The 22465-nt window shown below is 42.1% G+C and overlaps 1 protein-coding gene and 1 pseudogene across 1 annotated transcript in view; both read right to left on the bottom strand.

Moving 5' to 3' along the window:
- Positions 1–7483: 7483 nt before the first annotated feature.
- LOC146577356 (uncharacterized) overlaps positions 7484–22465 on the bottom strand; it is a 23509-nt gene continuing 8527 nt past the window's right edge. Inside the window, exons 2-4 of the mRNA XM_085253575.1 lie at positions 12460–12565; positions 10342–11022; positions 7484–8620 (exon numbers count right to left, since the gene is read on the bottom strand). Coding sequence (XP_085109701.1) covers positions 7952–8620; positions 10342–11022; positions 12460–12477 — 1368 coding nt within the window. The 5' untranslated portion in view covers positions 12478–12565 and the 3' untranslated portion in view covers positions 7484–7951. The remainder of the gene's footprint in view (positions 8621–10341; positions 11023–12459; positions 12566–22465) is intronic.
- LOC146577357 (uncharacterized) lies at positions 18494–20742 on the bottom strand (annotated as a pseudogene).

The raw sequence follows: 22465 nt of genomic DNA, 5'->3' as shown, positions 1-22465 counted from the left end.
TTAAAACAGCCTTAAATAACTGTTGTTATATTTGTTGCAGCTTCTGCTCCTCTTGGACAGACGACTCTGGAAAAGACGTTTTTGAATTTCAGCTTTTAACTGGATAAATATCGGATATATAAACGTCTGCAACAAACTGATTCCAGCTTCTATCTCATGATAGGAATGTTTTTGTGGCTCAAGATGACCTGATGTCTTTCATGATGGACACATTTGACACATGTTTCACATATTATAGACCAACAAGTTCTTCATAGCAGTTTAAATACAGGAGTCACTTTTGGGCCCAGCAGATAAAACAGAGCCAATATTTCCTTCTTTGTTTAAGTGACGTGTGTCACAGATGTGACCTAGTAAAGTGTAGCTGAACATTAGTAACGTTATTAACACTCTCAGCTGGTCCTTGTTCCAGACCTGAAGATCCTCTTCTTTCATTCAGCAGCAGCTTCAGGTCTCTGATGGTCCAGGGCTTGTTGTTGGGAAACAGCCCTGCTGGGATGATGGTGTCCTCACAGAAACAGTCAGTGATGCTGTTGATCTCCATCACAGAGCACGTCCCAGTCTGAAGGCTCAGTCCTGCAGGGCCTCGCTGGCTTCCTGACTCCACCCAGTCAACAACAGGAAGTGTTTGAAGTGCAGGAACAAACTGAGGCTGTGGTCAAACAGGAGTTTTTATCTCCTCGCTCTGACTCTCACTGCGGCCCCGCTGCTGTGTCAACATGTGTTTGTGCTAAACAATGATGGAAAGTGTTATAAATGACTTGTTGGCCTCTGATCTGTCACAAACAGCTGAAACGTGTCTCTCATGAGTCACATGAAGGTTTTTGACAGAAAGGACAAAAAGTAGCTGCAGTCAGTTTGTGTCATTTTTATATTTATTCATCTGGGAGAAAAATCTGAGGGACATTAAAATGTGTTTTCAACAGAGACAAGAACATGAATATAACAGAACAGGTAAATGAACATGTTTCAAGTAAACAGCTGGACTGATCAGGTCCAAACACAGAGTGATAAACTTGTCAAACAGCTGTCATATCTTTATATAGAAGCTCTTTATAAATGCTGCTCACTGCAGTCTGTTTACTAATAATGTCAAAGTGTTAGAAACACAGAAACATCAGAATGGTCTTTGTTCACAGAAACCTGTCTGGGATCCTTTGTTGTTCTTTTGATGCAGAGTTACATTATAAATATAAAGAGTTATTTCAGAGTCTCATCAGTTTTCCTGCATGTCTTTATTTAACACATCAGCAGGGCTGAAGCTCTCATGTTAAACACACACTGATCTATGGACACGTTCATGTGTTTCTAACAGAACCAGGCTGTTATCAGCCTGCACTAACATTATGTCACACACACTGAATGTAACAGTGACAGTTTACATCATCACACAATCAGCTGTGATTGTTTCACTGTCATCAAACGAGTCAACAGGAAGTAGAATCAATAGAAACCAATCATTTACTGACAGCATGTCTGATGGAAATAAGTGCAGATTATGTATGAAGTCTAACTGCACACAGTAACTGTGTTACAATAAGGACTTAACAGCGCCCTCTGCTGGAGTGTTTCAGTACTGTGTGGTGCACCCCACCCTCACTCTACACCTGAGCCACAGACCACACCCTCCACCTCAATATACACCACAGTTTTCTCTGCTGTGGAAATGAGATCAGGAGGAAATCATGATTATTATTATTTAATAAACGCTCACATTAATGTGGGCTTATTTGTTTCATATTAGAAACATTAGTTGAGTGTTTTTAGTATAAAATGGTCAAAGTCCCTCTTTTTGCTCCTCCCCTCACCTGTGGATGGACGGTGCTGTTACCGTGGTGACAGCTTGGATGTGTTTCAGTCCTGCCTGGTTATCACTGCAGGAATCTTTCACATTTATTACAGGTAATAACTCTGATTTTTCTGTGTATTATGAACCAAATGTATCCTGATACATACAGAGATGGATGAGCAGAGGTCACATGATGAAAGAACAAACATGGAGTCTTTGATTTATTTAGATATTTATTGATGAATGCAAACAAACCCTGACACTGAACCATCGTCCAGCAGAACAAACCTGATCACATGACCTGCTGACCCAAACAGTGCAAAGCTCCATGGCAACAACAACAAACAGCCTCACATATGTTAACAGAGGCTGTTAGAAGCACAGAGTCTTTACAGTCTTTCTCCTGTTTGGACACAGATCTCTGCACATCTTCATCACAGTTACTCACAGACGTGCAGAGTGTGTGGCTATCAAAGCTAAGTTTCCACCATGTTTGTAGTCTGTACTGGGACTCATGGAGCATCTCTCTATGAGCACTCAGTGCTTTAAACAGTGAGTCCCAGTTTAACCAGCAGCCTTCACACCACACATCACACAGACATGGAAACTTCAAACCTCAGACTGAAGACACCATCAGAAATAAACAGATTGTGATGAAGATGAAGAACTGGACCAGTTTGCTGTGGTTTCTTCTGTTCCTGTCAGAAATAAGAGTCTGGCAGCACTTTGCTCTCCTTCCACATGTTTAAGGAGGAAGTGAAGAAGAGCGAGTGAGTCGTCTTCCTGAGGTGATTGACACATTATTTGACCACGAGCAATCTTTTCTGGTTTGACGCCGTCTTTGTAGCCAGAAACCAGCTCTCTCCTCGGCTTCCTCCACTACACGCTTCCCCCACGCCAGTCTCCTCCGTCACTATAAAGGGGAGAGTCATGAGCTCCATCACCCTCACCTGTGCCGTCCAACGTCCCGCCACCAGCCTCCACTGCAGCCTGCCACAATAAGTAAAAGTATATCCTTGCTGTACCCTTAATGCTAAATGTGCTAAATTAACCGCTGCCTTTGCCCCTTTGGGATTATTCTTATGTCACTGGGATGTTGACCTTTGACCTTCACATTAGAGAGATGGGCAGACATAATTAGTGTATGAATTTTAAAGTAACAGGTAATAAAGAGAGTGTAGCAAATGTAGTCAGGTTTATTACTCTGTATCACACACATGAGTGCCCGAGGGAGGCGGGGCTGACTGGGGAGACACAGGAAACAGAGAGACAGGGCTGACTCGACATGAAACGATGAAACGTGGGACACGGGAACAGAAACTAAACACAGGCTGAAATGAACACTGAGGGAGGGAGAACTAAGATTACTGAGAGCCTGATAAATAAGAAGAACAAAAACCAAGAAAAACAAGAGTCAAAGAAAACCAAAAACACAAAGCATTGGGCCAGGACCCACTGCTGTGACATTTATATGTGATAAAAACATTAAAAACTGCTCAGATGTTGAAATCTTTCTACGTATACTTTAGGTTCAGCTCTCCAGCCTGGCATTTGGTTAAGCATGATTCAAACATTTGATTTTGTTTAACTGGTTTTAATTATAGTTACTTTTTGTGAACATTTGTTGCAGCATTTAAAAATACATCATTTATTTTCAAACTTTTATTTGATTTAGAGCATCATATTTGACCAACGTAAATGTTTTAATTTCATATAAAATAACTGAAACAGTGAACTAAATATCTGAAATCTTTTCTTCCTTAAAAGTTATAATCCTACTTAAGTTATAGTGCAAACGCTTAAGCAACAAATATACTTAATGCTAATTAATTAATATTTCCCTTTGATGTTGCAACTATGCGGTCACTTCTGTCTTTAAACAAAATAATATTTTCCAGTTACAGAAATCATAAAGTCCAAACTAAAGTGCTACTGTTGCTATATGCATTTTATATAAATCATGGATGATGGTCCTGACATGAAGGAAGAGAAAGTTACAGGTTGCATCCTTTGACTTTGTCTCCGTGCCTTTGGGCGATTTTCAGAAGGACAGATGTTTCTGTTCAATTCTTAAATCAATTTTTTCAAACACAAACACTATTTTAAAGCTTCTAGAGAGTAAAATATTAATGATAATTATAATAACAATAATAAAAACAAAAGCTCTCAGATCCATCAAACCAAGCAGCAGAAAGAACAATAACTGAAGAGAAAACTTTAACCTTGTAGACTTCATTATGTTCCAGCTGCTCTACAGACGCTGTGACCTCGAACTTAAGCAGGTCGTAAAGTATGTAAGGTAAGGTAAGGTAAGGTAAGGTAAGGTAAGGTAAGGTAAGGTAAGGTAAGGTAAGGTAACTTTATTTATACCTAAAGGCAAGGTAAATTTGCTTTACAGAAAAATGACAGCATTTGACATCCCTTTAAAAACACACATACCTAGTAAATATATAAAACTCACTGTGACACATACTTTAATATTTCGAATCAAAAACAGTTCTTATTTAATTCAGTGACAGCAACGGGGACAAAGCTGTTTTTATAACGCTTTGTCCTGCATCTCGGAAATAGAAACCTCCGTCCTGAGGGAAGAAGCTGAAATTCACCCCTTAGAGGATGGGAACCATTTTTAAGGATTGATAAAGCCATCCTCTGTACCTGCTCAGAGTACAGGGAGGCTAAACAAGACTGTGGCTCACCTATCAGACGACTGGACCATCTCACTATCTGATTCAGAGAGTTTTTCTCTGTGACAGAGGTCTGACCGAACCATGCCACCAAACAAAAGGATAAAACAGACTCAATAAAAGAACGATAAACAAAGTTAAAAATTTTTGGTCAATGTGGAAATGAACAAGTTTCCTAAGGCAATAAAGGTGCTGGTGACCCTTTTTACAAACTGATTTGCAATTTTGATCAAAGTTCAGTTTTTCATTTATTATGGTCCCAAGATATTTATATGATTGCACTTGCTCTATTTTCTGACCTTTAATTAAAGTGACTCCGTGCCCATTTTGTTGTTTCCTAAAATCAACAACCATGTCTTTTGTTTTAGATATGTTCAGCTGGAGATAAGACTCCTCCCACCACTGAACAAAGTCATCAATGACTGGGCCGTGGTTAGTTTCACCCTCTTTCAGTAAGCTGACAATAAGAGTCATCTGCATATTTAATAATGACCCTGTTTTCATGTCTGCCCTGACACATGTTTGTATAGAGAGTGAATAATAAGGGCGATAGGACGCAGCCTTGAGGAGAACCTGTGGAGGAGAACACTGGGTCAGACAGAACCCCATTTATTCTCACTCTTTGTGACCTGTCAGTTAGAAAATCTAAAATCCAGCCCACCAGGTTTTTCCTGATTTCAAACTGTTCTAAAAGTCTTTTAATTAAAATATGGGGCTGTGTTGTATTAAAAGCCGAAGAAAAATCAATGAAAAGAAGTCTTGCAAAAGTCCCTTTACTCTCTACATGTTTAAGAATCAGATTTAGTAAAGTCAAAAGTGCGTCCTCCACCCCTCTGTTGGGCCTGTATGCAAACTGCATTGGATCCAGCTGACCTTCAGTCTCTTTCATAATCACATTTCTGATGATTTTTTCAAAGACTTTCATGACAACTGAAGTGAGGCAACAGGCCTGAAGTCGTTTAGATTTAGGGACAGGAACCACGACTGCTTCTTTCCAAAGAGAGGGCACATGTTGTGTTTGCAAGGATTTGTTAAAAATAACCTGAAATATAGGCCTGAGTTCATCAGCACAAGATTTAATTAGGCGGCCACTAATATTATCAGGACCCTGGCTCTTGTTCACATTGACTGTATGAAAGGCCTTTTTAACATCGCTGAGTTCAATGATAAAGTGCTGAGTATCTCTCAGTTTCTGTTTCAGTTCCCAAATATCCTCGCTGAAATCAGAAGAACTAAAACGAGCATAAAACATGTTTAAAGCATTTGCAAAATCTCTGTCTGAATTAAAACCATCTAAAATGACCTGACTGCTGCTCTGGGGATTTTGAAACCCTGCTATGGTTTTCATACAAGTCCAGGCAGACCCCAAATTTTTTGCAGCAAATTTGCTTTCAAGAAGGTTTTTGTAGCTCTGTTTTGCTTTCAAGATCTCGATTTTCATTTCCTTGGTGGCTGTCTGAAAATCGGTAACAGCCCCTCTTTAAAGGAATGTCTCTTTTTCCTTAAACAGGTTTTGACACTTTTAGTGACCCATGGCTTATTGTTAGCGTAAATTTTAACGCGCTTACGGGGTATAATCATGTCTTTACAAAATACTGCATAGGAGCTAGTAACATCCACCAAAGCGTCGAGATCATCTCCACAAGACTGAATAAAAACTTCCCAATCTGTACACTTAAAACATTCCTGCAAGGTAAGCACAGATTCTTCTGACCATATGTCAACATCCTTAGTCTTTGTCTTCTCTCGTTTTAAGACAGTTTTATAGATGGGCAGAAGATGCACACAGTTATGGTCAGAAGATCCCAGAGGAGGAAGCGGGAGGGATTTATAAGCATTCTTCACCGATCCGTAACAGAGGTCCAACATTTTATCCCGTCTGGTAGGACAGGATACAATGTGCAGCTCAATAACTTCATAATCAGACCCTGTGGTATTTAGGCAGCAGAACAACTAAGAATAACAACTACAAATAATGTTTTTAGGTTTCTGTTGTACTGCAAGGTTCTGTACAGGAGAACCAAACCAAGAGCAAATATTACGTCTCATTTAAACCTGAGCACGAAGAGCCATCAACATTTAGCAAATTGAATCATCTTTGTTTAGATGCAAGAAGAATCATATAGAAATGAAAGAGTAGAAATAGAAATCCAGAGCAAAGATATCCTCTAATTCAGCGTAGCACATGTGCAGCTGCTGCGATTCACGTAAGCATTCGGCTCGTCGCTGTTGCAGATTTTTCTCTCGCTGTTCTGGCTCACAGCGCTGCAAACACAAAAATAAATATCCCCAAAGCTGTGAAAGGGAGCTAATTAGTAAGAGTATTGTTACTCTCCGCAGGAGTAGTCCAGCAGTAGAAATCAGTCCAATAACAAGGTGTGTAACATCTAGCAGGGTGACAGAAAAACCCAGGGTAACTTCTAAGGACCTCAACGTCTCTCTCACATTGTGTTTTTTAAACATGCTTCCATTTGTCACTTCAGTCTTTACTCTGAAATACAGGAAGAGAAATCATGGCTGAAACAATTTCTCATGAAACCAGGGGTGTGGTCCAACAGTCAGTTTGGTGAGGAAGGTTCCTAACTGAGAGAAGTGACCCAGAAGTATCTGTGTAGCAGCCACAATGAATCCAGATCATGAGCTTTATTAACTGATCAAAGTCTCTTCTTTCATCTTCTGTATCATTCAGTTTGCATTGGTAATGCCCATTATTGTAATGCTTTTTTAAGACGAGCAAAACTTTATTTCACTTTGGGTTAGCTGGGATAAGTGATGGATGGAGGGAATTTTACTTCAGCCACAGAAATCCTAAACAGGAAGGAGGAGCAGAGTTACAGTGGATCACTATCCAGCAGGGAAACAAGGTTTATTTCAATTTCTTGGCCATGCGTGAGATTTACTGAGTGGGCAAATTAGGGAGACGACACCATCAGATCCCGAGCCCTCCATGTGTTAATCAAGAGACGGCTACTGTGCTACATCCATAAATAATGAATAAATTAGGAGCTAAAGCTGAAAGGACAGTTTATTTGTACCATCTTCACATAAACACATTCAAGAACATCACAGATGAAGAAACATTAAAAACTTCCACACTACATAAAGCAAGAAAAATAGTTTTTCTTTCAGGTGGTTTCAGAAAAACAGAAACATCAAACATCTCCAAGACTCTCTTTGAAAGAACTAAAAACCTTTGTTCTCATGGTCCAATCATGAGTGAACTCCCCGATGAAGCCTTGTGTGCTAAAACATGTCAGAGTTTTAAAGGTTAAACATTAGTTTCCAAAACGTTTTGCTGGAGAACAATGAACTATTTGACTGAGTTTCAATCATTTACAGACGAGCAAAACCAGGACAGAGAAAAAAGGACAAAACTGACTCAGTAAAACAACAGAAAAGAAGATCCCATGTAGATCTGTATTATGTAGAAGTTCATCCCAGCAACCAGTTCAGTTCAACACAAGTTTAAATGATTCTATCTGAACTCTGTGGAGCCTGATCTCAAGCTTTTTGAGTCTGACCAGAGGAAAGCAGAGGATCTTTCTGTGTCTTCAGATTCACTGTGATCCAGTGATGGGAGTGATTTCAGCCCTGAGTGATCGCGCTGATGTTTGCACAGAGCAGACAATGAGGTGAATGTTTGGGCACATTGGTAACAGTGAAACAGTTTATTAGTAACGTGGGATCGTTTGTGTGCAGAGTATGAACTGAGATTCCTGAAGCTCTTGTCACACTGGTCACAGCTGTAGTTTCCTTCCATGTGTCCACGTTCATGAATGTTACGATTACTTGACTGTGAGAAGCTTCTCTCACAGTGTCTGCACTTGTGTGGTTTCTCTCCTGTGTGGACTCCTTTGTGTGTTTTAAGCTGACTTGCAGTGGTGAAGGATGACCCACACTGATCACAGAGGTGCTTTTTAACCCCACTGTGAATCAGTTCATGTTGTTTTAAGTGATCCGATGTGGTGAAGCTTCTCCCACATTCTTTGCAGTATTTCAGTTTGTCTCCAGTGTGTCTACGTTGATGTAGTTTTAGGGTCTTTTGCCGACTGAAAGTTTTTCCACAGAGGTCACAATGAAAGTCTTTCCCACCACCACAGTGATGACAGGGTTGAGAACTGGATCCATCTGTGTCGCTCTGCTTCTAAACAAAGACACAAAGACAGTGTAAGTCAGTCCTTCAACATTTGTATCCTGAACGTCGCCTGAAATAAAGAGCATCTCTGCAGACGTCCAACTACATTTGACTGTTTCAGTTAACACTAGAGATGGCACGATACCACTTTTTTATGTCCGATACCGATATCATAAATTTGGATATCTGCCGATACCGATATGAATCCGATATAGTGTTTTTTAATCAACAAAACTGTTTTTTAAAATATCTTGCTGCATTTTGCAAGTCTGCAAGTTCATACTCAAGTTTAAAACAACAACTACACTAAAGCTATTCTGTTATACCTGTATACAAAAAAAAAAAATTTCATAGTTCAGCAATACTGATCAATCTAATAAACTTAGACCTACACCATCCTCCCTATTCTGGTATTTTAAAGAGTACTTAGCGTAAATATTAAGCAACCTAACTAATAGGGTTCCAACTCCCAGCAACAACAAAAATAAATAAATAAAAAATAGGGAACCACCCCTCACGCGCCACCTCATGATGCTTAATCGACGTAATCAACCTTAATTTGATGCAGTGTAAAAAAAAAAAATGCACAGAAATCAATTATTTTTCAAGAAATATTAAATAGATTCAACATCTTTCTTCAACAAAATTGCAGACTGCACAGATGGTACCTTCCCAAAGGAAAAAGTACTATAGCTTACTAGGGTATATATATTAGACTTAATAGTTACTATATACAGTAATTGACTTCTATTCATTTTACATCAAATTAAAACTTTGGGTGTCAGATAATTATTTATTAAAAGCTAGACATTTTAAATGAGAATAAGAAAGAAAAGTATGTCTTTGTGCCCCCTTTTCCCAGTTAATGCCCTATCGGCCCCCCTGGCTAAACTTTGCTAGATCCGCCCCTGCACAGTTACCAGCGTCAGCTACATAGAAAAAGATCCTGGTGTAGAAAGTAATATTAAATAAATTGTAACAACAGCTTATCAAGCTTAAACGTGCTGCTGTTGTTCAGCCGCTGGTTTCCTCTTTCTGGTGCAAAGTGGACCAAAAATAAACAAGAGAGACAGACTCGCGACAGAAAAGCCGATCAGCTGATCATTTAAGCAGTTTCACGATTGAAGTAGCAGCCGGAGAGCGAGAGGCAGTCGCTCGTTAAGCTTAACGTGGGAATGCTTTACAAACATTCAGAGATGGACTTACACACTTGCTTTACTTCTCTCGGGGATAACTTTGTCAGAGATGAAATGCCAGGTTGCTAGCGAAGCTCCAAATGCTATCCAGACCACCGACAGGTCCCCCGCATGCCACAGCCGCTCTATCACGTGATGCATACTGCTACGACGTGCTAACGTTCTGAGGCGAGTTACGGCGTGTGGCAAGTTTTGCTAGGTGCTTTCGTGATATTTAATGGATCGGATTACATTTTTTATTTTTCTCCGATATCCGATCCAGTAATTTAGGTCAGTATCGGACCGATACCGATACGTAATATCGGATCGGTCCATCTCTAGTTAACACACTCAGTTTACTGGGCTGCAATAACTACAATACTACCACCATAATACTACAGTAATACTAAAATCATAACTGAAAGGAAAATCTGAATAATCACTCAGAGCTGCTTTTCCATGCAGTAGAATTGCTAACATGCTAACACAGTTTAATGAGCAGAGTTGTTCCAAACAGTCAGGCTAAAATGACAAGATAACAATATAAATACATACCTCACAGTAGCTGCACTTGTAGAGTCTCTTTCTGGTGTGGATCTGTTGGTGTTCTCTCAGGTCATGTGGAGCTTTAAAAGTCTTCTCACACAGGTCACATTGATAAGGTCTCTCCTCAGTGTGGGTAAATATGTGTCGTTGTAACTGTGCGTCTGTTGTAAACTCTTTGCCACACTGTTCACAGCAGTACAGATCATGTCTGGTGTGAATGCGTAGGTGTATATTTCGGCTCCCTCTCCAGCTGAAAGTTTTTCCACAGATGTCACAGCTGTATGGCTTAATTCCAGAGTGGGTAACTAGATGACTCTGTAAGTGGCTACTGCGAGTAAAAGCTCTGCCACACTGATCACAGCTGTACGCTTTAACTCCACTGTGGATGAGTTGGTGTTTTTTAAGGGAACCCTTCAAGGAAAAAGACTTTCCACACAAGTCACAGCTGAACGGTCTCTCTCCAGTGTGGATGACCTGATGCTGTTTTAGTGAAGCCCTCACAGTAAAACCCTTCCCACACAAGTCACAGCTGAACGGTCTCTCTCCAGTGTGGATGACCTGATGCTGTTTTAGTGAAGCCCTCACAGTAAAACCCTTCCCACACTCGTCACAGGTGTGTTTTTTCTCTCCCTTTCTTCTGTGAGGTTTGTCGGCCTCCTGAGAGCGCTGACTTCTGGCTCCATGTTGGTCCTGCAGTGACAGAGATACAAACAGAGGCAGTGAGTGAAATGCAGTCGTGGAACAAACTCAACCTTCAAACTCCATTAACACTAGTTTTAAACCTGAAGGTGGAGCGTGGCACCAAACACCTTAAAGGTCTCTTATCCCCACCTGCTGGTAGTTCTAACACATTACATCCAACCTGCTGTTAAAGATAATTCATGACTGTTCAAACACTAAAATCATGCCCATCCCTCCTGATTGTACACACACACACACACACACACACACACACACAATTTTATAATTTAGATTATTTTGTTGTTTCCTATTACATATTTCTATAATTTGTATAGATTTATACAGAATTATTCAGTGATAATAAATCCTATGTTTGTTTATTCTAAAGGAACCCCGTTAGCTTCCACAACAGATGTTGCTCGTCTTCCGTCAAATACTCACATAAAATATTACACAATAAAGTGGATTCAAGATATCCACATAATTTCACTCTTACATCCACAGTGAGGTTTCACAATTGTTCAAATATAAGCAATCAATAATAATAATATCAATAACATTGAGGCACATTACACAAATTTCAAAAACAAATCATGTCTTACAATATTTACAAAAACTAAAAGCTCTGTAAATCGGCTTTTAAGTGTTCATTGAAGTTTTGAATAATTCTCTAATTTTTTAAGGCAACTTATTCCACTTAAAAGTTGCTCTAAATGTAACAGTTTTACAAAACGTTACTTTTAACTCGAGCATTTACTAAATTGCAGCTTGTTGAAAACTGTGTAATATGATGATGTATTTCATCTGGATACTGCAGCTGAGCAGAATAAATGTGGTGTGTTTAACAGAATTGCTTTATTTAGAACTACAAGTAAGCCATAGAATATTTTAGCCTGTACAGGAAGCCAAGAAAGGTTATTATGCATTTGATCAATATTAGTATAGTATGAACATCTTCACACTAATCTGGACGCCTTATTCTGGACTAACTGAAGTCTGTTAAGATCTGTCTTATTAGCTGCTGACCAAATGATTGAACAATACTCCAGATGAGACATTACTAGTGCATTAATGACATCTTTCATAATGAAGAAGTGATACACAAAGAGCATTTCATAGCCATAGCTATGCCTTGTCGGCAGAGTTATGTGACATTAGTGATGTTTGTACTTTCAGCGTTAACTTGGTTTTAAAGCCTTTAAAATATACGCCGTTCAATAGTCGACCTTAATCTGACAGAGAATGTGATGATTTTGTGGATAATTAAAGTCAGTCATATATCCACAAACACAACAAGCTGAAAGTCAGTGATGCTGCTCGGTTTGCAGTCCTGAACATCACGGCACAAGCAGGATCCACTGCACTGTTAATCTGAGCTGTGTTCAAATGTTCAAATGTATATGGTGATAAATATCTTTGGTCATATGGTCCTGCTCTGTCTGTCACCTTCTGTGTTGAGCTCATTGTTTCCTCTGTAGTGGCTGAGCTGAGTCCAAGTAGCTGAAAATGTTCCTCTGCTGCTCCGTCAGACTCTCCTCCTCCTGCTGATCAGCTGGGACACAAAACAGATCTTTGTTAGGCTCCACACTGCACTGAAGAGTCAAAGTGTCTCATATGTTCATCTGACAAGTAAAAGAACACATTGTTGTTTCCCGAGGTGGGCAACTTGTTGGAAACAAACACAAAAGGTTTGAGCACTGATACCTGCCATTGCTGGCATTGAAAGATGCAACACCAGCAATGTGGATTGTCAAGACTCAAACCAATCATCAAGCAAAGACAACAGGGATCATTTGTTTCTGTTTATTTAGCATTCACAGCATTTGTAGTTGCCTTCTGTGCAGGGGAAGTCCACGCACACTGTGTGGTACCGCCATCCGCAGAAGGTGCATTCAACCTCTGTAAGAGAAACGAGGTTGTCTGAGACTGAAATGATATTCACTAAAGAAGTGGTGATTTGTAAAACTTCACATTTTGTTCCAGGACGTACTCTGCATGAAAACAAGCGCTCACTCTTCCTGCTCAACAAATGACAAGGGCGGAGCCTTATACCACGTGATACAGAAGCTGTGCCGTGTGATGCTAAAATTAGCAGGGAAACAACAACGGAGAGCACGTCAGGGATGACGAGAAAGTGACAGGAGAAAATCCGTCCCGGTCAACCACCCAAACATCAATAACGGGAACCTTATACAGCGCTTCCCTATACACGTCGAACTCCTGCAGGCACAAAGACATTACGGAGGCTATCACTTATCACCTGACCAAAGATATGGCTCCATCAACACTGTGCAAAACGAGGGATTTAGGAAAACGATCAACACCTTAGACAAACGCTACACAGTGCCGTCCCGCAACTATTTTTCTATTGTTGCACTACCTGCTCTGTACACGCAGCGTCGAGCAACGGTGGAGACGGAATTTCAAGCAGGACAACATTTTGCTGCAACAACAAAACGTGAGACATTTGTTGTTTTATGTTTATTTATTGTTATGACAGAATCATGATCTCAATTCTAAGCAAAAAATCGTGGTTCTCATTTTATGCAAACTCGTGCAGCCCTAACATTAACACAAAACTATTGTTTCACCAGAGAAACACACATGAAGAGAGAGAGAGAGAGACAATAACAGCTACCAAACAGTCGTCATAATTCGTCACACAATGAGAAAAGGACAAATCAACAAGTAACAATGACTAATTAATATTAAAATCTGTAACATAATGTATTGTTTGGAGTTTAGTCTGATTGGTTCAGGATGACCTGCCATTATCCAATCACACGTCTGCTTACCTGCATCTTTTCTCTTTTTTCTAACCTGAGCACCTGATGGCTTTGAACTTTTGTTGTCCATCTTCCATTGGTTTGAATTTTGCGCTGCAGTACAAACACAAATCCCCCAACCCGAGGATCAGCACAATTAACCTAACAGACCTACACCTTAGTTCACAGATTCACTTTGTCTAAGGTTGATTTCTGGGATTTCACACAACCCAGGATTCAGATCGTGAATCCATGATGGGCTTGGATTTACATCATTATAAATGAAATGTGCTCTACTTGGAAGCAGCCGGCCCCGCCCCTTTTGACGGGTTGTGTGAGACTTTAAATCATCAAACTGTAAATTATAAATTTAAATTGTTATTGATCCTTTACCCCGAGTCCTAAAGTGTAGATTTATTTTCTTACTCTTCTTATATTTATTGTTTGTTTACTTGCACCGCTGTAACTGCAGCCTCGTCGTCTCGTCTCTCTATATGCTGGACTGTCTGTAGCGGAGATGACAATAAAGTTTACTTTGACTTCAGCAGCGCGCAGGCGCACCGAGGGCTCTCGCGCTCACTTTATAGAATTTAGAAAAAACATCGGTGCAGATTATAAGTCTGTATCATAATATCTGTTTGTTGTGTTGTTTTTATTTTGTTTTGCGAGTTGGTTATTAGATGCCGCTCCAGCCAGCCAGAGACTCCCCGCCGCCCCGCCCTCTCCTCCCTGTGCCGCCAGCAGCAGGCGCACCTCGCAAACGGAGGGCGCCCTTACTCCCAGCAAATGGCTGATAGAAAACCGATCGGTGCCTACGAATTTCCCAATATGCGTTGGCATGACGTCGGGGAACCATGGGTACGACCGATTATTTTATTTTTTTCTTGCCAATGCCCGTGATGCCCCCCCACCACGATGCATTCTATTGGTTTGCATACTTACACACACCCAGCTGTGGTTTCCTGTTTTGCTGGACTCTGGAGAGCCCCGCCTTTAACGCTCTTCTCTCACAAAGAGCAACAGAAAACTTGGAAAAACTCCAGATTGACTGAACTCAGTTCAAAGTTACCTTGACACCTTTAGATGTGAGAGGTAGTGATGGTGTGTCAGAAAGATCAACACGCTGCTTCAGAAGCACCGTGTCGAGGCTTGATTCGTTTGGCCAGAGTCACGTGATCAGTGACGTCTGAAGCTTCGTTTAGAACGTACCTTTTTTTAAATCGAACTTTATTGAAACACAATGAGTATACAACATACAAACAGATGAAGTTTACAAAAGAACAGAACATGAACATACAGAACCAGGAGTAAAAAAAATTATGATATGAATAGGCGAAAAAAATCAACATATTGTAACGTGCAGTGGAGATGAAGCCAGCCGCGGAGGTGTGCAGGTGGATAGCGAATGAGCAACAGCTTCTGACTTTCCAAAAAGTACTCATTTATTTACAATATCAAAAATAAAAGTGCTACCTCTACCACACATTATGTCCGGTAAATCAAGTCAATGTCCGGTAAATCAAAGGGGAATGGCTCAGAGTCAATGTCAGTGTCTGCAGGGGGGCCAGGGTGGGCCTGAGAGTCAGAGTTCAGACCCTCTGCTGTCTCTCTCTCAGCAGGCAATGAAACAGAATGTTCTTTGGAAGTGAGAGAGTCCCGGGTATGGAACGGTTGCATGTTCACAACATGATAAACACCTGCATCCACACCGGAGTCCACCCAAGTGAGCCTGTAATTAACATCACTGAGTCTCTGAGATACGCACAATGGTCCCTGAAACAGTGGTGCAAGTTTAGCAGTAAAGTTAGACTGAGCGTCTGACCTCACAAGGTCACCAACACGAAACGTGGCATGTCGATGTCTCAAGTCATAGTAATGTTTTTGTCTGTCATGGCTATAGTCCAAAGCTGCTTTGGCGTGGTCGTGAGCTTCCTGCAGGGAGGCTCTCAGAGTCTCAGGGTAAGGCACACCCGGTTCATCAACACCTGCTGTAGAAGGCTGAGTGATAAGGTCAAGCGGGGTGTCTAACTCACGACCATAAAGCATCATGGCAGGAGTCATACCTGTACTGTCATGGGGGGCGGTGCGCAGAGCAAAGCAAATCTGAGGGAGAAACTTGTCCCATGATGTGTGCTTATCACCTACATAAGCGCGGATTGCAGTTTTCAGAGTCCGGTTGACGCGTTCAGTAGCATTTGTCTGAGGGTGATATGACGTAGTGAGTCTGTGCACCGAGCCTAAGGCAGAAACAACATGTTCAAAAAGCTCACTCACAAAAGGAGACCCTCTGTCAGAAACGAGGTAAGTGGGTGTACCATGCCTAGCAAAAATGTCAGTGACGAATTTACCAGCTGCTACCTGAGATGTAGCTTCTTTGACAGCACTGGCTTCAACCCATTTAGTCAAATAGTCAACAAACACGATCAAATAAGCATTACCAGTGGGGGTGCGGGGAAGTGGCCCAACAAAATCCACACCCACATACTGCCAGGGTTTCTGGGGGACAATGGGAACCATAAGACCGGCTGCTTTTTTCTGACTTGGCTTGGTGAGTTGGCACACTGAGCATGAAATCACATAGCGTTTCACATCAGCTGCCATTTTAGGCCAGAAAAACCTAAAACGCAGTCTAGCCAATGTCTTAGAAACACCCAAGTGACCTGCTGTGGGGTGGTCATGGTAATAGTCCAGCAAGGTGCCTCTCATGGAAGTAGGGGCAAACAGTTTCAGCTCTTTCAAAGGGTGCAAAGCACATGTGGACTTGGGTTCTCTGTGATACAAAAGAGAGTCATACACAACATACTGTAACAAGGTGGCGTTGTCCGAGCTGTTCAGAGAGTCTGCTTCAATGTCTCTGAGGAGTGGACCTGTGACATGATCGTCTAACTGCAGCTGTCTGAATTGTGAACGGTCAGCCAGAATGACGGGGGGCAGAGTACGAATGTCCAGGCTGCCCATAACAGCATGATCTGGTAAAAGATCAGTCGGCCTGTCACAGGTCAGAGGCAAAGGGTTGCGTGACAGTGCGTCGGGAACTTTGTTCTGTGCACCAGGTTTGTGCACTATTGTGAAATCAAAGTCCTGCAAACGAAGTGACCAGCGGGCGAGTCAGCCCGTTGGGTTTTGACGAGACATGAGCCACCTGAGACTGTTGTGGTCAGTGAAGATAGTAACATGAACACCTTCAACATATGGGCGGAAGTGTTCCAGAGCCCATATCACAGCGAGGCACTCCTTCTCTGAAGTGCAGTAGGGGAGTTCAGCTTTGTGAAGGGAGCGACTAGCAAAAGCCACAACGTACTCACGACCCATGTCATCCTTTTGCATCAACACTGCCCCAAGACCAATGTCACATGCATCGGCGTGAATGGAAAAGGGACGGTTGAAGTCTGGAAATGACAGGATCGGGGCTGATGTGACATGATCCTTCAAAGTGTCCATGGCCCTTCGACAGCTGTCGTCCCAGTGGAAAGCATTGTCCTTTCTGGTGATGGCGTGAAGAGGTTCGGCATGGCGGGCATAATTCTGAATGAAGCGTCGATAATAGCCAGTCAAGCCAAGGAACTGACGGACGTGTTTCACTGAGGTTGGGGTATCAAACTCCTTAACCGCCTTTACTTTGTCCGGATCGGGCTTAACACCTGATGATGTGATGCGGTACCCGAGAAAGGTGAATTCATCGAGGCAGAATTGGCACTTTTTGAGCTTCAATGACAAGCCAGCAGCCTGGAGTCTGCCCAGCACCTCCTCAAGATCCACTAAGTGCTGTTCAAAGGTAGGTGAGGCGATAACAATGTCATCCAGGTAGACTGCGCACGTTTTGTAAATGAGGCCAGCAAGCACAGAGTTCATGAGTCTCTGAAAAGTTGCAAGTGCGTTGCAGAGCCCAAAGGGCAGCACCCGAAACTGGAAGAGACCACAGTGAGAGATGAAGGCAGTTTTAGGCTTCGAGTCCTCTGCTACAGCAACCTGCCAATAGCCTCGCGCTAAGTCCAATGTTGAGACAAACTTTCCTCTTGCCAGAAACTCCAAAGACTCATCTACACGAGGCAGGGGATAAGAGTCTTTTTGGGTAACTTGGTTGAGCCCTCGAAAGTCCACACAAAACCTTGGTTCCGTGGCCGCTCTATTTACAATGACTACAGGAGCTGCCCAAGGGCTTGTGGAAGGTTCAATGATGTTGTCCTTCAACATTTGTTGCACTTGTTCTTCAATCACACGTGTCTTAGCAGGTGACGTGCGATAGGGTGGGAGTTTGACAGGTGTTGCATTGCCAGTCTCTATGGCGTGCTCAGTGAGAGCCGTTCGACCAAGTTGACCATCAAACAAGGAGCTAAACTTGCTGAGCAGATTTAGTAAAGCATCCTTGTTGTTCTCTGAGAGACTTGCTTCAGACAGTTTGGCTGTTAAGTCTGAGCGAACCAAGTCCAAAGACATCAGTGTTCCAGGTGAATGTGAGTAATCATTTTAAAGGTCCTCTTCATTGTCTGCGAGTGGGCAGGGGATGTCCTCAATGTAGACTGTTCTAGTGGGAATGTGAATAGAAACAGAAGCTCTTGCCATAAAATCCATTCCCAGAATGAAAGGAGAGGACAAATCTGGTATTATGGCAAAACGCTGGTAAAAGTTCTTGTTCATGAATATTGAGCCAAATAACACCAACAGGGATACAGGGAGCATTATTGGCGAGGTTAACTGCAGGACCATTCCACTCACTTGTGTTTCTAGGGTAAGAGTCATTTACTTGAATGAGATCTGCTCGTACAGCCGAGAGGGAAGCACCCGTGTCGAGGGTAGCATCCACAGATGAAGCATTGAAGTTCACTTTCGTTCTTAGTGGGGTATTCCAGTGGACTTGTGAAAAATTGTCTTCCAAGTGTCCAAGACTGTGTCCACCCTGTAGTGAATCGGGCGTGTGAGGCTCCGTTAGTAACTGGGGGAAGGTTGGCCTCTGTGAAATGTCCTGTCCTCCCCCCCCCCCCCCTGTAGTTTCCCGACTGCCTGTATTGTGGCTGGGATGTGGTGCTGCTTAATTCCACCTTTTCATGGCCAGGGTCAGAGGGGCCAGGTGCTGGCAATGGCTGGACTGGGCCATGCCTAGCGGTGTTCGAGGCTCGTTGTGGCAAATGAGGTTGGGTGTTACAGTTTGGGCAGGTGCGTGTAGTGAACCCTGGCTGAGAGCATTTGAAGCAGTAAGGTTCAGGCTTATAGTTGTCTTTGCTACATAAAGCAGGCTGTGGTCTTTGTGGTCCAAGCACTGAGTGAAGCTCATGAGCGCGTAGCAGCAGGTCCATTACAGAAGTGACATTAGCGCCATACAGGGCAACTCTGTATTTTTCGAGAGCATGTTTACTAATTAGGTCAATTCTGTCTTTTTCAGGTGGGGGGCTCTTCAGTTTGTCAAACTCACTCAACATGTGGGCGACAAAGGTTGGGAGCGGCTTGTCCTGAGCCTGAACACGATCCAAAATTCCTCTCAGGATGCGTTCTTGGTTGTCGGAGGGCAGAAAAACTGTCTTAAACAGTTGACAGAATTGAGCCCATGATGTGATGTGGGAGCTCAGTGCCTTGAACCATTTCCCGGGCTCTTTTGCAAGAAAGTGTGGCAGTTCGTTTGGCAATTGCCCATCAGTTAGGTTCAATGAGGCTTTGTATGTGCCAACTGCATTTAACCAGTCCTCAGGTTGCACTTTTCCGTCCCCAGCATACACAGGAGGCTCCAGCTTTGCGTGATGTAAAGCTGCCGCAATCACTCTGGAAGTGCTGCTGAGTTCAAGTGAGTGAGATGGGAGGAAAGGATTTGTAGGTTGAAATGGGTTGCTGGGCAGGAACGGATTGGTACTGTTGGTGGGTTCAGTTTTGTCCATCACATGAACATGAGGTGTCGATGTGGCCATTGGGAAAACAGGAGACTGTGGGACTGCAGGAGGGGGAGAGTTCCCCGTTGTGAGTTGGTCCCACTGCCTTAGTAAACTGCTGTATGTTCAGTGAGTCACGTGAACAATCACTAAGCTTATTCACCTCAGTTCTTAACTCCACCACTTGTTGGCTAAGGCTAGGAGTCACATTTTCAACTATCTGGCACATAGGTAACGAGGTAAGTTCCATGTCTGAGTCAGAGTCGTCTGGGCAGTGTGCCATTGCGATTTCAAAAAAATTAAGCCGCTCCAGGGCACAGCGCAGTTATTGATATAGCAGTAAAAGAGTCAGTTAGGTCAGACTAGAAAGACAAAACAGCAAAAATGCGTTAAAGATTAAATTTAGAAAAACCACATAAAATTTCGCCCAACAACTGAAATTAGACTGGAGTGATCAGAACCATGTTATTACAATAGCATGTCTGCAACACTAGAGCTCAATGCAAGATTAGTTTTAAGTCGTTTTGTTATACTGAGCCAAAGACCAGCACCAACGGTTGTAGTCGGCCAAGCTATCACTTACATGTGCTACAGTCAGTCTCAGCAGAGGGAAAGGGGAATGAAAAGCCAGCAGAAATGTTCATGTCCAGGCTCTCCACAGAAAAATTAATCCTTAGAAGACGAAACCAACAACAAATAACAAATCCACGGAGTCCATTCGCGTCGCGGAGTCAGCTTCTCTCTTTTTCTTTCTCCCAAGCGGAGCAGCGGCACACCACGGTATCCAGAAATTAGTCGGGTCCCACCTGAGCTGAGGCTGCGGCCATGGCTGGAGAAAACGTCCGAGCGTCCGCAAAACTGGGGGGATTTCCGAGACAGTTCACGTGCTAGAAGAGAAGAATCCTCGGCGGGATGCAAAAATCGTCTGAAGTCCAAGGGGAAAAAGTTCGGGCGCCAGTTGTAACGTGCAGTGGAGATGAAGCCAGGGGTGTGCAGGTGGGTAGCGAATGAGCAACAGCTTCTGACTTTCCAAAAAGTACTCATTTATTTACAATATCAAAAATAAAAGTGCTACCTCTACCACACATTACTAAAGAGCACACTAGTCCGCGTACACACGGGAGCATCCATTACAGGAGGAGTGCGAAGAAGAACAAAAAGGGGGTGACACCAGTCGTGAGACAGGAGGCGCCGCCATGTGGTGATACACTGCATTACAATAGCAACTGTTACAATATAAATATTGTCCTGAGAGGCTTTTTGTTGGTTGAGTCTGAAATTGATTGCATGTACAATTCATATCCTTATAAAACGGCAGAAATATGGTGTTTTATTAATAAACTTACATTTATGGATATAAAATAGCTAAAAGTATTAACATGCCTCAGAGAAATCACTAATAACACTAAGGGCTGGACGGATTTGATTTGCATTTTTCAAGAAGAGTGTGGTGTCATCAGCTAGCTGGCTGATGATGAGCTCCTTATCAGCTGTGCTGATTCCTTGTATAACAGGTCAAATCTCGGGGTGGAGTCTTAATCATTTTAATTGAGCTATTGCCATTCGTGTACAAGGTTTTGATAGCTTTACAGAAAAATGCCAAATTTTTCCAAAGAGTGGAAAATAAATTGATGTTCAATTGTATCAAAAGCCTTTTAAAAATCCAGGAAGAGAATGAAGCTATAGTCAGATACCAAATCAGAGTAATCAAGTAGATCTAAAACCAGTCTCATGTTCTTAGAAAGGTGTCTGTTTCTCATAAAGCCTGATTGTGTCTCATCGATAATTGTGTCCAAGAACTCTTTCATTCTGTTAGCGAGTACTAAAGCCTTAATCTCATAGTCATCATTGAGCAGACAGATGGGTCTCCAATTATCAATAAGAAGTAAGTCTTTGTTTGGCTTTGGAATAAGTGTTATGAGACCCTGAGTAAGAGTAGGAGGGAGGATGTTATTCTCTACACTTCCTATGAAAAGCTGCAGTAAGAACGGAGCCAGGAGATTAGAAAATGATTCATAAAACTCTGCAGTTAAACCATCTGTGCCGGGAGATTTGTTGGCCTTAAGTGCAGAAATAGGATTACAAACGTCCTCCACAGTCAGAGGGCTGTCACAGTGACTTCTATCTTCCACAACAATAGTTTTTAGGTTTTTAATATTATTGAGAAACAGCGTTGAGACATATATATATATATATTAGGGGTGCAACGATACACAAAATTACGGTTCGGTTCGATACTTTGGTGTCACGGTTCGATATTTTTTCGATACAAAAAAAAATGTTCATGTCTTTTTAATTTGTCATTTATTAAAATTATAAATATATATTTTAACACAAAAGTACAGTTTTTAAATTTAACCCTAACCCTTGTGCGTGTTGTTTTTTAGCTCGTCATATTGCAGCCACAGAAATTCTTTTGTCCATGAAACCATAAAGCTGCACTTTCTTTTTGCCTTATAGTCTGATTTGTCATAACTTCTCCGTTTTGTGGTAAGCTTTTCTTTGGCTGTCACTTCTTCACCCTGACCTGTCTTATTTGGCTCAGCAGAACTAAAATATATATCTGTCTGTGAAGGTTCTCAGTCATCCAGGTCATCGTAGTGAAATATATATCCTGCCGCACTCACATAAGCTCAGCGATTCTCTGCGCGATCAACCTCTCACATGTTTAAGCTGCGGGAGATTTCACTTGTCATGTTTGCATAGTAAGCTAACAATTAATAAGACGATGTCAGAGGAATTGGTGCACAAATTATCATCACTCACAGATCAGTGCTGTCGCTCTCTATACACAGTTCGCATGATTGCAAAGTGAAAGCAAAAAAACAA

Source organism: Mchenga conophoros, linkage group LG3 (genome assembly GCF_057382185.1).
Source record: "Mchenga conophoros isolate Kocher_MC1m ecotype Shallow Benthic linkage group LG3, M_conophoros_male_GT1.1, whole genome shotgun sequence".
Lineage (NCBI taxonomy): Eukaryota > Metazoa > Chordata > Actinopteri > Cichliformes > Cichlidae > Mchenga > Mchenga conophoros.
This window is presented reverse-complemented; position numbering and strand designations above follow the sequence as displayed.